Below are 17,396 nucleotides of genomic sequence, written 5' to 3'. Positions count from 1 at the left end.
AGAGGGTCCACCATGTTCAATTCATCAAAACATTTAGAGACATACAAATAGACACTTCTATATAGTTAAAGAACAGAACATGAGTGTCACATCCCCTTGCTGCAACTTGTTCCTGTTCGCAGATGACTCAGGACTGCTGTTCTCGGACAGGAACAAATTGCAGGTTGAAAATTAAGGCCCTCAGCTCTGAACTCGGTAGAATCTGCACCTGGCTCGCTGATAACAAACTATCTTTACAGCCGGGAAAAACTGAATCCATTCTCTTTGGTTCAAATAGTACAGTACTTCTTGATTAGAGTGGGTGACAATATTAGATCACACGAAAAGATGAAATCATCTACCAGTTTAAACCTATAGGTTCCATCCTGGAGGCAAATCTTTCTGGTGATAAAATGGCCACCAACGTACTCAAAAAAGTCAACCAAAGAACAAGATTCCTACACAGAAACACCTTGAAGACCCTAACAGGAGCCCTCGTACAAGGTTTATTCGACTATGCATGCAAACCTCCTGGTACCACAGCACCTCAAAGGCCCTTAAAACAAGGCTCCAGACCTCCCAAAACAAACTGGTCAGGCTCCTACTTGGCCTCATGACTCCCCGAACCCACCTCACCCCCGCCCACTTTGACAGGCTGGAATGGCTTAGGGTTGACGACAGAGTACAGCATACAGAGTACAGCATATTGCAATATGGGCTATTTTCAATCCACAAGATTCGATACACCACCAAGATACCCGCATGTACCTGTCTAAATACTTCTTTAATGTCAACCAAGTCCACACCCATAACACCAGAGGCACAAACAAGGGACTAAATTATTTTCGCTCCTATGCCACCAAAAGACATGATGCAAATCCCTTGACTCCTTCAAAACCGCTCTCAAAGGGCACCTACGGAGTCGGACGGCCCCCGTAAAACCTGAATCCCCCCCACCGTCCACCCCTTTTTCCCCCTCACTGGATATTCTAGTTTTTCCCTTTTTACCTCCTCTTTGATGAATATTTCCTGTTTGTGGCTATAGCCTATACAAGAGTATATTTGTACGTCTCTAATTTTGTTCTGATGAATTGAACATGGTGGGCCCTATTGTAAACAATTAAGTGTAATACTTTATGGTAGTGTCGTCCAAATGTAACAGTTTTGTATTGAGGTGTGCTTGAAATGTACTGTAATTCTCCAATATCTGTTAATTCATTCATCAATGATCAATCAATCAAACCTGCATCCTCGTTTTTCCCTAGCCCTAAACGTCATGTGAACCATTGTTTCTAGTATGTCATTATATTATATTATAGTATAGTATAGTATAGTATAGTATAGTATAGTATAAATAAATAAATAAATAAATAAACAAATTAATTAATTAATTAATATATATTATTAATATTATATTATAATAATATATATAATATAACATTCATATTATTATTATTTTACCCCCCTGGGAGGTGGGGGCCCTGGGGGGGGGGGGGGGGGGGGGGGGGGTCAAAACACTCAAGCAGCTGAGGTCAGATCACGTGACGTCCGTGACGTGGAGCCAACATGGCGGCGCTGTGCTGAGGTAGTAGCAGCGCCAACCAGCCAACCCACTGAGGAGCCTGACACGGATAGCCTGGGTTAGTTCCCTAGCCTGTGGTGCTGCTCTGTGTTGTCAGTCACCTGCAGCTACAGTGGGCCGTGACGGCCATGACGGCCTGCTGATGACACGGAGAGAGATGCAACAGCAGCAACAACAACACCAACACCGACAACATTCACAACAACACTCTACGATAGAAGAGACGAAGACCAAGAGCATGTTTCTGTCCAGGGCTCTGGAGAAGATCCTGTCCGACAAGGAGGTGAAGAGGAGCCAGCACGGACAGCTGCGCAAAGCCTGTCAGGTGGCACTAGGTAAGGGGTGGGCTGTTTACTGTACCTTATGTTGTGTTGTTGTGAATTATAATAATACTACTGAGACAAGGTTTAATTTCGGGACATGACTGGGGTTGTTATAATGTATGAGCTGCTCCCAAGCTAACAGAAGCTAGCATCTCTCAATGGCCTCCCTCTCTCTCTATAGCTGTCAAGCTAGCTTAGCTAGCTAGGCTAGGTGTGCTAATAATGACTAGTAGTGAGCAGGCAGGCAGGCGGTGGTTTAAATTTTAAACGGCACTTTTTTTGTTGACCATTCCCGAATTCACACACACACTGACACATGTCATGTCAACACCGTCTCTGCTGGCTGTCACTTTCTCGTCCCAGAAAAGGAGGCACGACCAAAAGCTAAAAGCCTCTTGTTGCTAGTACTGTTAGCTCTGTTAACTGTTCTTCTGTTGGCCACACACAGTACACAGACATCACAGTACAGACACAGATAGCTGTAACTCTGGAAGGCTGGCAGACCAATCGCCGTGCTGTACGTAGCACTGTCACCGAAGCCCAGACAGACAGAACAACCACCCCAGGGAGTGTATACGTATAGTGTCGCCGTGTAGCACTGTCACCGAAGCCCCATGGGCAGAGAGACAGCCCCAGTGCACTGAGAGTGTAGTGACGCTTCAGTCATTTAACTCCAGGATATACTGTGTGATGATCAGGCTTTTCCATTCAACTAGAGAGCTCCGGATACTCTTACACTAAGGAATGGTGTGTGTGTGACAGTGTGTGTGTGTGTGTGTGTGTGTGTGTACTGCATAGTAAAATCCTCATTGTCATTTTAAACTCAGGGTGAGATGTACAAATGTAACCAAATTGGAATGAATTAAATGGACCCGTTTGGTTGCATTTTGTACTGTACACAGACAGAACCGGTATATGTTGTGCTACAGTACAGTACAATTAACATACACCATTCTTCCTGGTAATTTCTCTTGTGGGGTTTTTTTTTTGGGAGGGGGGGGGCTTGCCTCACACAGTGCCCTGCCCATTCTGCTATTCGTTTTAAGTGTCATCAAGTGACAGGCAGAACAATGACATGTCGATAATGATCTTCTTTTCGTACTTCTTTGCAACTGCAAAATGCAAATGACTGATGAGAAGTTGTTCTGCTAACTGATTCTGTCTTCAAGGGCTGTCCATCCTATATACGATGGGTTTACTAGCCAGAAATTCCTGTTCGGTCCATCTGTAAGCCTGTTTGTGGATAGATAGATAGTCTTGCAGTGAAAAAGCAGCTTTTATCTCGGATTTTACTTTGGTTATTGAGAATGGTCAAACATGCCCGACCTGTTTCGCTCAATATTCAATATATATATTAACCCATTTTGGCCGGGAACCCGTTTTGGTGTTAGCATTATGTTATGCTTTAGCTATTGAAAAATAGCAGATCTACAAGCTCATAGCGCGCCACCGAGTGGAGCGCTACGAGCTTGTAGGTCTGCTATTTTTGAAAAAATCAAAGAGCGACTGACATAGAAGACATTTTTTTAGAATCTGATCTCAGGTCAGAATGGAAAACTGTCAGGATGTAGAAGACATTTTTAGAATCTGATCTCAGGTCAGAATGGGTTAAGGTATGCACGTGGCATCATCATCATAATCTGGAAGTTATGCAGAAACGCCTAGTACTGAGTGGCAAAAAAACATATTTCTGGCCTTGACAGCCCGTACATCCAATAAACAAAAGTCCTATCTGATTGCATTAAACAACGTTAAGCCTTTCAGTGTTTTAAGACATTATGTTATACTTTAGCTGTTGAAAAATAGCAGATCTACAAGCTCATAGCGCAGCACTCGGTGCCACGCTATGAGCTTGTAGATCAGCTTTTTTTTATCGTGAAAATGTGGCGCAAATCTTTGAATATATATATTCTTTCAGAATTTTTTTTTGAACTCAAACCTTTTCTTCTGTCGGGGTCCCTGGAATGGAACAACACATTTTTCAGATGGGGGTCGGTGGCCAAATAAACATAATTAATAATTCTGGGGGTCCTTGACATGAAATAGTTGGAGCACCACTGATAAAGAAACACAGGTCATGATTTAGAAGACATTTTGTAGAATCGAATCGAACGTAGGTCTAACTCTTCTTTGCCACTCGATTTGCTACTCATTTCACGCATGCGCATTATATCCTCTATTCTGACTCAACTCAATAATCTCAGAATTATAACTTTATTATAAATGCAGTTTTGTCATCATAGGCTTTTACACCAGTGGTTGTGTGTTTTATAATCCTGACCATAACCTTTTAAAATGTGACCACGAATAATGTTTTGACATTTCACAAAGTGCTCTTTTTCAAAGAGCATTTATCACGGTCATAATAAGAGGCATTATGTGAAGTAGACACGCAGTTTGTTTGGCAGTGCTTTGACCTGCTTTGTCTACTTGGCTGGCTGTGTGCTCAGTCATTATTCATGAAGCAGGTAAACTAGGAGACTCGGTCAGACTATACACTCAACTTTCCCCGGAAGCTGCTTTTCAACTCCACTCAGACATACACAGAAATGTGTGCATAATCTATTCTAAAGCCCTAAACCACAACCAAAGGGTCACCATGATGCAACTCCTCGGGTCCAAACGGTTGCAAGGAGTTAACGCTAAAACCGTCTCGACCCTTTGGTGGAGGTTTGGGGCCGTTGACTTCCATGCGTTGAATCACTAGGGTCAACGAGGGTCAACGTGCAACAAGACATATCACGCCGCAGGGACAACGCTAAAACCGCCTTGACCCTTAAGGTGTGGTTAGGGCTTCAGTAGAGTTGCTTGCTGATACTCATTTTGCGGGTACTCACACGAGGGATGCATTGGACTGTGTAGCCTACATCAGGTGTTAGGCATGTGGAAGTTGAACCATAGACTGTGTCGCCTACATCAGGTGTTAGCCAGGCATGTGGAAGTTGAACCATAGACTGTGTCGCCTACATCAGGTGTTGGCCAGGCATGTGGAAGTTGAACCATAGACTGTGTCGCCTACATCAGGCCTGTGGAAGTTGAACCGTAGGCAACAATGTGTTCTCTCTTCTCTCACCTCCTTGGAAATGTCATGCTTGCTTGTGACCATAAATAGTCCTCGAGCCTAAAAGTGAAGAAGTTGAGCCAGTTAATAAGTAATATCATTGTTCTTGTGGCAGTGTCCCTCCTCCAGTGTTTGGGTCTAGTTCACGTACACATTAGCGCCTCTTGCTTGCCCCGCTCCTCCTGATGTCATTGTTCCTCGAAAAAACAAATTAGTCTCGCAGTTGTTACACCGTGGATTTTGAACGCCATCTGACACTAAGACTGACAGTGATCTCTAATACATGAAGGATTACAGAATAGCCGTGCAGTGTGGAGCGAAAGTGAATTGTTATTGTCTTTGAGTCTTTGTTTGTGTGGACATTTGAACCCATTTAGACCTGAGAACAGATTCTACAAATGTCTCATGACAGTTTTCTGAAAAACGTCAGTCGTTCTCAAACATTTTCATGTCGAGGACCCCCGGAAATATATGTAATTGTCCGCCGACCCCCATGTGAAAATATGTTGTTCCAGTTTGCTCTGAAAGAACATAATTCAAAGATTAGCAACACATTTTCACGATTTAACAAAAATAGCGGATCTACAAGCTCGTAACGCGGCACTCTGTGCCACGCTATGAGCTTGTAGATCTGAAACTTTTCAATTAGCTAAGGTATAACAGTTACATAATGCTTACAACTTATGGACTCATGGTCCCGGCACTGTTTATTTTGTGTGACGAATTACCATTCATTTAAACGGCTGTTTGTGACATGAGTATAATAATCCACACAGAACGTGAATATTATATGTAATCGTTTTTCCTGAAATGATTGTTTATTCGTCATGCTCCTGGGGTTGCAACAAGGACAACTATGAACACCACATTCTCATTAATGCTCTAGCAGCTAATCTTAGCTAATCTCGGTCACGTCAGGCATTGGCCTACTTCAAGGAGAATTGACCGCGGCAGTATAACCGCATTCTTATTAGGATATCATTTAAAACGACAGATCATAGTTCATTCATTGACGGCGTAATTGCAGTCGGAGTGATTGTTGTGAAAGTTTCAATTAAATATACGGAAAATTGTGCAATTTAGTTTCCTTCATCACAATAGAGCACCGTAGTCCTGACGTCACTCGCTCATCCCCCGGTTCACAGAAGTAATTTCTCCATGGAGAATATCACGGGGTCATCTTAAAATCGTTCCATATTAGCATTGTGGTCCAAAAATAAACAAGCTGTCTATGCGTTATTGTCCAGGGAGGTGTCTCTGTATCGTTTGCGACAGTCAGTCACTCCTACAGTATATATACAGTCTGTTCCTAGCGAAAATGTAACTATATATACAGTCTGTTTCTAGCGAAAATGTAACTACCGGTGTATTTATAATATACTGTACAGTCTGTTTCTAGCGAAAATGTAACTTAATTCAGCAGCAGTAACAATAGCGTTTTCTCTCAGTCAGTCGATTCTTCATATCCATATGAGTGAAGCGGCCGGGATGACATGTTTATTGTTCAAACACAGTTCTTATATGAGGCGATCTAAAATCCCCCCCTATGGGGATTACAATGCAGATAAAAAGTACATGAACCTGTGGACTTGTGCCCTCTACCGATATTGACGTCAGACTAAAAGTGTGTTTTTTTTCTTTCTTACTACCAACCACACACAAACCCGAATGATCTCTGCTCAGGGAACCCTTCTGGGCCACATCTGGCTTTTATAACACACCATTTACTCAGTATGGAGTCGGGACGCTGACTTCCACTGCTGTGTTTTGTGGCGTGTTTTTCTTGCAATGGGCCAGCTGCATAGCATTGTGTTGTGTGTATGTATATGGGTCTTTGGATCACCGAGTTGTCTTTATTCCATTTAGAACTAAGTTAGATTTTTACAAATGCCTTCTAAATCATTTTTCAGAAAATAAATGTCGTTCTCAAACATTTTCATGTCAAGGACCCCCAAAAATATATGTAATTCAATTGGTCGCCGCCCCCCATCTGAAAATATGTTGTTCCAGGGACCCGTCCCAGAAGCAAAGATTTGAGTTAAAAACGTTCGCTGAGAAAGAATAATATATTCAAAGATTTGTGCCACATTTTTCAAAGATTTTTTCAGAAATAGCAGACCTACAAGCTCGTGGCGCGGCACTTGGTGCCACGCTATGAGCTTGTAGATCTGCTATTTTTCAATAGTTAAAGTACCTTATATCGTAATGCTTAAAACAAAAAGGGGTTCCCGCCCAGAATGGTTTAAAATAAATCATGCAAAGAGATGGCAGTCTTGATGGCACTGCAGCTGGTGACAGATGTGAATGGCCTTTTGTGGGGCAAAGTATGGACCGTAGTAAGATTGGGCACCTCGGCCACAACTTGGGTTCAATGAGCTAATTATGAACAATAACACAGCTGTGTTGATGATGTGTTCCAGTATGTCCAGATTGTGAGCGCGGCCACTCAATAGTTTTATCAAGATGCCCTGCGTAGAGGACTGACTCTACGGAGCCAGAGATTTTCTATCGGAAAGGAAACCTTCAAGCTTGTGAGGAAGATATGGGACAGTTTCAGTCTGAGATTAAAATGGAGTGTATTTTGCATCCCAAAACGCTGTTTAGATATGGGACACATACATTTTTCTACATGAATATAACCACATTATAACGCCATATAAAATGTAATGGGAGTTGAATGCTGCAATTTGTAAAAATGGCAAAATATGACTCCTAACGGGATTCATAAAATGTCCCTGGGACTCATTTTTAAAAGAGCATCCCTGCATCCTGGGACTCATTACTTTGAAAACCTACTTACATCACTGCAGTTTTGAATTGAATATTTGTCAAAGTAGGGCCTACACAATGGCCGTTAAAACTCGTCAAAATAAACAAGCTACTGTCAACTGTCTGTTCTATGCACGGCTATGCATTAGCTATAACGGTTAAATGTAAGTGTATATTTCACATTTACAGTTACAGTTTGTCATCAGCGGTACAGTAACCCCCACAAGCAAGAGTCAAGTGGGCTGAAACCAATCGCCTTGTTACGCATTTATCTCTAAATGAACGCTTTGAATTAATTGAATCAATCGAGACAGTGCTATCATAGATTTGTTTTTCAAAGTATGAACTTGTACAACATCTGACTTTAATGTGTTGTTTCTTCTCTGTCTCCCATTGCAGATGAAATCAAAGCAGAGCTTGAGAAACAAAAGTAAGTGTGCTGTGAAAAAAAGAACATTGTTCATTTATCCATCTTTTCCCAGCCTGAGAGAAAAGTCCTCCATTCCTTTTACTCTGTTTTTTTTTTTATGATTCAATTTTATTGCTTTTTCAGTTTTAGTCACACAAACAATTAAGACAACAAATGAAACAAAACTAGACAAGAAAATAATAAATACATTACACAACGAAATCTTTACAGAAAAGATAAAACAATACAGACAATACCATACAATACAATACCATACAATAAAATAATAATAAAAAGATTATAATAATAACATTTAAAAAAGGGAAATATCAATTTACACTGTATTTAAGGAAAACAAGAGAGAGAGAAAGGGACGTTGCGCTCACACCACAATGGGATCTCTGACAGCATTATGCATTTTGTATCCTCCCCATTTCCGGATATATTTGTCCAGTCTGTCGGACCTCCTATGTGCCATTTCTTCGTATGCTGCAACCTTTCCTTTTACTCTGTTCGGTTTGAGGTACTTTGCCTGTTTTATAGCCTCTATTAACCCATTGACGCCTGGTGCAACGTATACGTTGTTCTACACTTGATGCCGGCCGTGCTCTCTGTGTCTCATCAGCTATTGCTATACATGTAGCAACATAACTATTTAAAAAAAAAAATCATCAGAATTTGAAGGTTTTCAGAAACCTTAGGTCAGGCCCTAGAAGGCGTTCCCAGATTCGGCCTCAGGCATCAATGGGTTAACACGTCCACTCGTTTCTTTTCAGGTCATTTGTTTGATGGCAATCTAATCTAATCTATGGCAATTTAATTACACATGGAAATTAAAAATATATATATGAAGATTTACTGTCCCATTTAATGCTAAGGAGTACATACCGTAGAGTTAGTGCTGCTCACTTAATCGAAAACAGATTGAGATCTAGATTCAGACAGACGGAGAATATGACATCTCATTTGTACTCATTTTGAGCAAGAATCGTGCAGCACTAGTTGGCTCTGAGTTACTCATGTTTTTTCTTCAAGAGAGAGACTTTTGCATGTTCTCCTAGGGTAGGTACATGCAGTAAACATGCAGTAATCCTGGTCTCTAAACTGCCTCCCCCTGGCCAGCCGGGGCGCCTGATGGAGGGGAAAGGAACTGGTTGGAATAACGTGTTCCTTCCACGCGCTACGTCCAACCAGGGAAACTCCCCCCTGTCAGGTGTAAAGGAGCAACTTGGACACTCAGGCATGAAGGAAGCATGAGTTCAAGTCCGTTGCTCTCCCCAGGTTGGTGGAGGGTGTGTAGAGCCCAGGATCACAGTAGATGATTGACAAGCCACATTTTGAACGTAGTAATGTTCAGTAACTGCAGAATAAATATTTTCATGGGAAAAAATCTTGATCTCAATTCTTGTGGAGAATAAAAATCGAGATTCACATTTGAGCAAGAATCGACCTGCAGCACCACTAGTGCTATAAAAACCCCCTAAAAAGTACTTATTTGCTGTATTGTACTTGTTACTTCGTCTCGTCTCATCTACAGTAGTGTCTTCCCTTTCGTAAAGGGCCTTTCAAACCTGAAGCGATAACACGTCGCCTATAGTTCATTTCCAACGAGACCTGCGTTCTTGCACTGAGCAGTGGGGAGCGACAACACAAGCGAATTTACGTGAGCGTGGCCCCGTGAATTTCTTGCGTGCGTGCTCGTTTCGCGCACACGCCCGCCCGCGACTCACCACCAGACCTGGATTCTGTTTAGCTTTTCTTTTTTGTTACGCTTGCGTTGTCGCGCCCCCTCTTGAGCAGACCTGTCGTTGGTCCATCCAGGCAACAACGTGTGCGTTCCTCGCCTCCCCTTTGAAATTCCCATAATGCGTCCAATGCGTCCATATACAGTATGCACTAGCAGAGATTTCCAATTACATTATACTGTACTAGAGCCTCGTCCACAGGCCATGACTCTGAGGTTTTATCGTATCGTTACGGTGCTTTTCCTTCTCTCTGCTGTGTTTTACTACTCTCTGTTTTGTCTCATCCTGTTCCGTCTCTCTCTCTCTCTCTCTCTCTCTCTCTCTCTCTCTCTGTCTCTCTCTCTCTCTCTCTCTCTCTCTCTCTCTCTCTCTCTCTCTCTCTCTCTCTCTCTCTCTCTCTCTCCTCTCAGAGATGGCACCGTGGTCCCTCCCAGAGCCAACTACATCGAGGCCGACAAATACGTCCTGCCCTTCGAGCTGGCCTGTCAGTCAAAGTCCCCACGGATAGTCAGCACGTCGCTGGACTGTCTACAGGTACATGTTCTCGTTACTACAGGCGTCGACACCTGCCCCTGGCGGGTAAATAGTTTGTTTTCAGGTTTGCCCGACCGGACAACTGCTTGTTTGAGAGGAGGCGCAACCAAAGTCACCTGAACGTGGCCAGAGCGCTCTGTCTTCTGGTTTGTGCAATGTAAAATAAGAGCACTGTTTAGTGTTTACCTATAATGTGCTGTTTTCACTGTTGCTACAGTACCCTAAATATAAAATAACAAGTGTGAACCCATACTATCCCATAGTCAAATTCATAGCTATATTTTGGCATTTAAAAAAAATGAGGTATGACATTTTCTTTATCGCAAGTAAAAACAAAGTAAGTAATTCACCTATCATTTTATAACGGACAATTACGTTTTCGGTGCAAGTGGGCTTGACCTTTGGGCAAGTATAGTGACCGGTACTTCCCCCGAGGTGAAGTGCCTCTGAGACCTTAGTGTCAACGCCTGTGCTACAGTCCACAGGAGCTCACGCCAGAGGTGTTGTCACGTCAACTTCGCTTGAGTATTTGCTCGGACCATCATTCTCAATTTTTTGCGTTATCGTAGTACCATTTAGTTTCAGTCTTAAATTCTGAAATTGCAAGCGATGATCGTGGTCTTCTTTATCCCATTTCTAGACGGGAACGCTTTTTGGTGTTTTAAGCATTATGTTATACTTTAGCTATTTTTCAAAAATCTCGAAAATGTGGTGCAAATCTTTGAATATATATTCTTTCAGACTGCACGCTTTAAACTAAAATCTTTGCTTCTGGGGGGGTCCCTGCCTGAAACTACATATTTTGAAACGGGGGTTGGCGGCCAATTACATATAATTTCCGGGGTCCTTGACATGAAATATTGAGCACCACTGATGTAGAAACAGAATATGTCTAGAAGACATTTTTTTTAATTTCGACGTCAGGCCTAAATGGGTTATGCATAAGTTGTGAGCAAATTCCTCAAGTACCTCTAGGTGCACACCAGCAAGGACATGCCTTAACCCATTCTGACCTGAGATCAGATTCATACGAGGTTTCCACTGGACACACAGTACTGGTCTGATTAACCCATTCTGACCTGAGATCAGATTAACAAAAAGGTCAGTCGCTCTTCGATTTTTCAAAAATAGCAGACCTACAAGCTCGTAGCGCGCCACTCGGTGATCTGCTATTTTTCAATAGCTAAAGCATAACATGATGCTGACGCCAAAATGGGTCCCCGTTCAGAATGGGTTAAAGAACGCCTCAAGGCTGTCATGGCAATGAAGGCGATACATGGCCTGTATACCACCTCAGGCATCTTAGGAAATTCTCAAAAGTTGAGCCTGAACCTGGAGCAGCGGTCATCAAGGTACTGTGGTATGAGAATAGCTCTGAGCTCCACCCCACATGGAGCTCTCTGCTGGCCCTGTGAGGCACATCATGCAACAGCAGGTTCTTAGTAGGGCCTCGAGCTAGGATTATGAAGGAGAAGCACCCAATAAGAGGTGTCAAAATGTGAAATAAAACAAACTGCATTCAGTCTGTAAAATCTTTCTTATCTCTTGTCCACTAGTCCCTTCCTAACATTTTAGTCTAGTTTTTATCTGCTGACGAAATTGTCAACATATTTAGTCTTAGTTTTAGTCATCATAGCTTAGTTTGCATTACTTTCCATGTGGTTTCCATCAGTGAGAAAAAGGTAGTCAACGAAAAAATTTCGTCTTGGTTTTAGTCGACAAAAACAACACTGAAAAGAACCCAATAAGAGGCTTTTTTGTGTGTGTCAAAAGAACAAAAATGTGAAATAAAACAAACAAACCGCATTCAGTCTGCAGCATCTTCTCTCTAACCTGTCCATTGTCTCTGTCATTGTCCTCTCTAACCTGTCCATTGTCCCTGTCATTGTCTCCCCTGTCTGTCCAAACATCAGAAGCTAATAGCGTATGGCCACATCACGGGGAACGCCCCAGACGGTACGACGCCCGGCAAGAGGCTCATCGACCGCCTGGTGGAGACCATCTGTAACTGCTTCCAGGGGCCACAGACGGACGAGGGCGTGCAGCTGCAGATCATCAAGGTGGGAAACAACACGACACGACAACCTGTCATTACATCTGTGAGGGATAATGAGGGATAATGAGGGATAATGGCCGCCTTGTTTGTCTTGCTGCCTCCCAGCCTTGTCTTTTGGCAGTAGTTGGAGTGTCTGGGCGTGGCAAAATGTACACTAATAATTCAGGTTGCATTTTCCTCTTCACTATACACTAACCTAGTCTAGTTATATTGAAATGTTATTTCCTTTTAGAGGATAGCCCCTTGAGATGTATCATCTCGTTTTAGAGGGGGTCCTCGGGCACAACACAATGAATACAGTACAGAGACAAAACATTAAACATGTCGACACAGAACAATACACTTATAACATCAATCAACAATACATAGATGCTCTCCAGTCCAAACCACTCAAACACTACATCAAGACCAGAAGCAACTGCACTGAAACACCTAACAAAATATTAATAGTGATGATAATAAAAATAATAAAAAATAAAGAGGCTAGTAGCCAGCCCATAGAGCCCCAATGTGAACCCGGACATGTTCTTCACGGAGTGTAAAATGTGTACACTAACACTAATGAAAGTAACTATTTATTTCCCCACTAATTTGATAATGTAATTAAATGCTCGATGCCATCGCAGAGCCAAAGTCAAAGAAGTTGTACGATTTGTCACACACGTTATCGGACTTACCGCAGTGAAATGTGTTCTCCGCATTTGACCCATCTCTTGGAGCGGTGAGCCGCAGCCAAGGAGCGGTGAGCTGCAGCCGTGCCGCGCTCGGGAATCATTTGATTAGTAGATTTGACCCCCAATCCAACCCATTGATGCTGAGTGCCAAGCAGGGAGGCACTGGGTCCCATGTTTACAGTCTTTGGTATGACCCGGCCTGGGGATCGAACCCCCGACCTCCCAGTCTCCCCCACCTCTTTACCACGTGACATTGTTTCCCTGTGTGGTACTGTATGACTACAGTATGCATAAAAACACAGGGAAATGTCAGTGGTTTTCTGAATAGCTAATATCAGTGTGAGCAATCTGCTTAAGTGTGCTTGAGCAAGACACTGGAACTAACTACCCACTCTCTTAGGCCGCGCTGGATAAGAACGCTGGCTATCTGCCTAAAAGCTTTGTGGGAAACATGTTTTACACTTTTAGGAAACAAAAGAACACACAGTCCATTGTTGTACCAGAGAATTAAGTGTGTGTGTGTGTGTGTGTGTGTGTGTGTGTGTGTGTGTGTGTGTGTGTGTGTGTGTGTGTGTGTGTGTGTGTGTGTGTGTGTGTGTGTGTGTGTGTGTGTGTGTGTGTGTGTGTGTGTGTGTGTGTGTGTGTGTGTGTGTGTGTGTGTGTGTGTGTGTGTGTGTGTGTGTGTGTGTGTGTGTGTGTGTGTGTGTGTGTGTGTGTGTGTGTGTGTGTGTGTGTGTGTGTGTGTGTGTGAGTGAGTGAGAGAGAGTGATATATATAGAAAAATCATTAGCCTTAGTCCCAAGACAAAGGGTGTTAGCGTCTTATATTTCCTCCTTTTGTGTAACTACAGTAGCATATCATTTACTGGTCCGTCCAGTTTGAAAAGGGTTCACATTTTAGGTGTGACGCATTTAACTGTCACGTATTGAAGCTTCCTTTTAATGGCGTGATACAGTAGGGTTACAGTATGCAGTGATACAGTAGGCAGGTCCAGCTTGGAAAGGGCAAAGTCTGTCCTGTCTGTCACAACAAGCAAGATTGTTTTATTTTATCGCTGTTGACAAAAGCTTTACTTGAACAGATATCAACATATTTGCAGGCTAATCTTTGAAGTTGAGTTTGGATACCAAACCCCCCTCCCAGATCCTTAACCACACCAACTCATAAAGGCATAAATACATAACTAATAACTAACAGAACCTAACCGTAACCCATTTTGGGGCGGGAGCCTTATGTTATACGTACTTTAGCTATTGACAAATAAGATGGGAATACATCACATAAAAAGCATTTATCATGAAACATGCGTAAGCTAAGAAAGTAACAGTGGAATATCTATATAATGAAACTATACATATATACTATACTATGCTATACATATGTACCAAGACGTGCTATGACTACATACAATGCAATTATAGTGCTGTCTACATAACATGCTATAAGTCTGTATCAAATGCTATCTAAGTCTACAGAAATGAGATCTACAAGCTCAAGATCTACAAGCTCATAGCGCGGCACCGAGTGCAGTGCTACAAAGCTTTTAGATCTGCTATTATCGAAAAATCTTGAAAATGTGTCGCAAATCTTTGAATATATATATATTCTTTCAGAGCGATCATTTTTAACTAAAATCTTTGCTGGGGTCCCTCCCTGGAACAACATATTTTCAGATGGGGGGGGGGAGGTCCGCGGCAGATAATTCTGCGGGTTTCATTGACATGAAAACATTGGAACCACTAGTCATAGAAACATGTTTTTCAGAAAACTGTCAGGATTTAGAAGCTTCTACTGTAGCTATAATAAACATATTTATTACCCTAACCAATCAAATGATGTGATGTCGATCAGAGAGGTTCTGGCGACTGAAGTCGTTGTGTAATAATAATAATAATAATAATATTAATAATGGCTCACTGAAAGAGCTTACGTTCAGCGGATGAGCCTCTGCCGTTTTTTGAGTGGTGCAACCACTCCTGTAGACGGCTGTGTGTGTGTGTGTCCCTGTGTCCGAGCAGGAAAATAGCATATTGTCAACACCAAGTGTCTCTGTTGTGTAGCCTATAACACACAGACAGAAGCCAGGGAGGAGGGCCAGTACAGTACAGTACAGTACAGTACAGTACAGTACAGTACAGTACAGTACAGTACAGTACAGTGCAGTATTACAGTACAGTACAGTACAGTACAGTACAGTACAGTGCAGTATTACAGTACAGTACAGTACAGTACAGTGCAGTATTACAGTACAGTACAGTACAGTACAGTACAGTACAGTACAGTACAGTGCAGTATTACAGTACAGTACAGTACAGTACAGTGCAGTATTACAGTACAGTACAGTACAGTACAGTACAGTACTGTACTGTACTGTACTGTACAGTACAGTACAGTACAGTACAGTACAGTACAGTACAGTACTACTCACTTCAGTGTTCCCATGGATTCAAGTGATTTCAGTCACTTACCCTATACCCCCTTAGATAGCATTTCTGTAGACTTAGATAGCATTTGATACAGACTTATAGCATGTCATGTAGACAGCACTATAATTGCATTGTATGTAGTCATAGCACGTCATAGTACATATGTATAGCATCGTAGTATAGATGTATAGTTTATATGTATAGTTTCATTATATAGATATTCCACTGTTACTTTCTTAGCTTACGCATGTTTTCTGATAAATGCTTTTTATGTGATGTATTCCCATGCTTTTTTTTTGTTCTTGCTTAATGTAAGTCGCTCTGGGTTAAGAGCGTCTGGTAAATGTCTGAATTGTAAATTGTAGTCTGTTGCGCTACTGAAAATAGCAGATCTACAAGCTCACAACACGTCGCTCAAAAGGACTCAGAGCAGCAGTCGTACCAGCGGTGGTGAGCGCACCTCATGGCGCGCTCTCCTCTGCGTACAAGTAGGCCATGCAAGGCCTACTTGTACGCAAGGCGCAACTTTCAGTCCTGAGGTTTTTTTTTTTATATATTTTTTTATCCCACGATTTTGTAACCCATTTTTCACCCCTGTGTCAATCATCTAATGTGATCCTGGGCTCTACACACCCTCCACCAACCTAGTCCCCATATATGGGGGACAAGGGGAGAGCAACGGACTTGAACTCATGCTTCCTTCATGCCTGAGTGTCCAAGTGGCCCATAGCACTCACCCCACCCCCTTAGATAGCAATTCTGTAGACTTAGATAGCATTTGATACAGACTTATAGCATGTTATGTAGACAGCATAAGTGCATTGTATGTAGTCATAGCACGTCATAGTACATAATGTATATCATAGTAGTATAGATGTATAGCTTATATGTATAGTTTCATTATAGATATTCCACTGTTACTTTCTTAGCTTACGCATGTTTCATGATAAATGTTTTTATGTGATTTATTCCCCATGCTTTTTGTTCTTGCTTAATGTAAGTCGCTCTGGATTAAGAGCGTCTGCTAAATGCCTAAATTGTAAATTGTAAATTGTAAGTCTCTCCTTTACACCTGACAGGGGGGAGTTTCCCTGGTTGGACGTAGCGCGTGGAAGGAACACGTTATTCCAACCAGTTCCTTTCCCCTCCATCAGGCGCCCCGGCTGGCCAGGGGGAGGCAGTTTAGAGACCAGTTCCTTTCCCCTCCATCAGGCGCCCCGGCTGGCCAGGGGGGAGGCAGTTTAGTCCTGAGGTTTTTTTTTAGCTTAATTCCATGACGTATGTATCCTCCTTTAATATTCCTCTACCTCTCCCTCTCTCTCTGGTCTTGGTGCGGACGGAGGCAGGCCCTGCTCACGGCGGTCACCTCGCCCCACATCGAGATCCACGAGGGCACGGTGCTGCTGACCGTGCGGACGTGCTACAACATCTACCTGGCCAGCCGCAACCTCATCAACCAGACCACGGCCAAGGCCACGCTCACACAGATGCTCAACGTCATCTTCACGCGCATGGAGAACCAGGCGGTGAGTGGAGAGGATCTGTACTGTGGGCTGTTGTTCTCATGATGAGTTATCTTTACTTATAATTATGCCTTTCATCTGTAGTGTTGTTGTCAAGATGCATTATCTTTCCTTATAATTATACCTTTCATCTTTTAAAATATATTTTTTATCTAACCCATTTTTCACCCCTGTGTCAATCATCTAATGTGATCCTGGGCTCTACACATCCTCCGCCAACCTGGGGAGAGCAACGGACTTAACTCATGCTTCCTTCATGCTTGAGTGTCCAAGTTGCTCCTTTACACCTGACAGGGGGGAGTTTCCCTGGTTGGA

At 42.6% G+C, this 17,396-nt stretch overlaps 1 protein-coding gene across 8 annotated transcripts in view; it reads left to right on the top strand.

Moving 5' to 3' along the window:
* Positions 1-1,614: 1,614 nt before the first annotated feature.
* The window catches only part of arfgef2 (ADP-ribosylation factor guanine nucleotide-exchange factor 2 (brefeldin A-inhibited)), a 79,827-nt gene continuing 64,045 nt past the window's right edge, over positions 1,615-17,396 (top strand). For all 8 annotated transcript variants that reach the window (XM_080763430.1, XM_080763429.1, XM_080763434.1 and 5 more), the window contains exons 1-5: positions 1,615-1,896; positions 8,114-8,144; positions 10,279-10,402; positions 12,316-12,462; positions 16,905-17,084. In XM_080763430.1, coding sequence (XP_080619556.1) covers positions 1,704-1,896; positions 8,114-8,144; positions 10,279-10,402; positions 12,316-12,462; positions 16,905-17,084 — 675 coding nt within the window. In that variant the 5' untranslated portion in view covers positions 1,615-1,703. The remainder of the gene's footprint in view (positions 1,897-8,113; positions 8,145-10,278; positions 10,403-12,315; positions 12,463-16,904; positions 17,085-17,396) is intronic.

This window comes from Protomyctophum bolini (assembly GCF_963924005.1).
Source record: "Protomyctophum bolini genome assembly, chromosome: 5".
NCBI classification, from domain to species: domain Eukaryota; kingdom Metazoa; phylum Chordata; class Actinopteri; order Myctophiformes; family Myctophidae; genus Protomyctophum; species Protomyctophum bolini.
The sequence above is the reverse complement of the archived record's forward strand: the minus strand, read 5'-3'. Positions and strand labels throughout refer to the sequence as shown.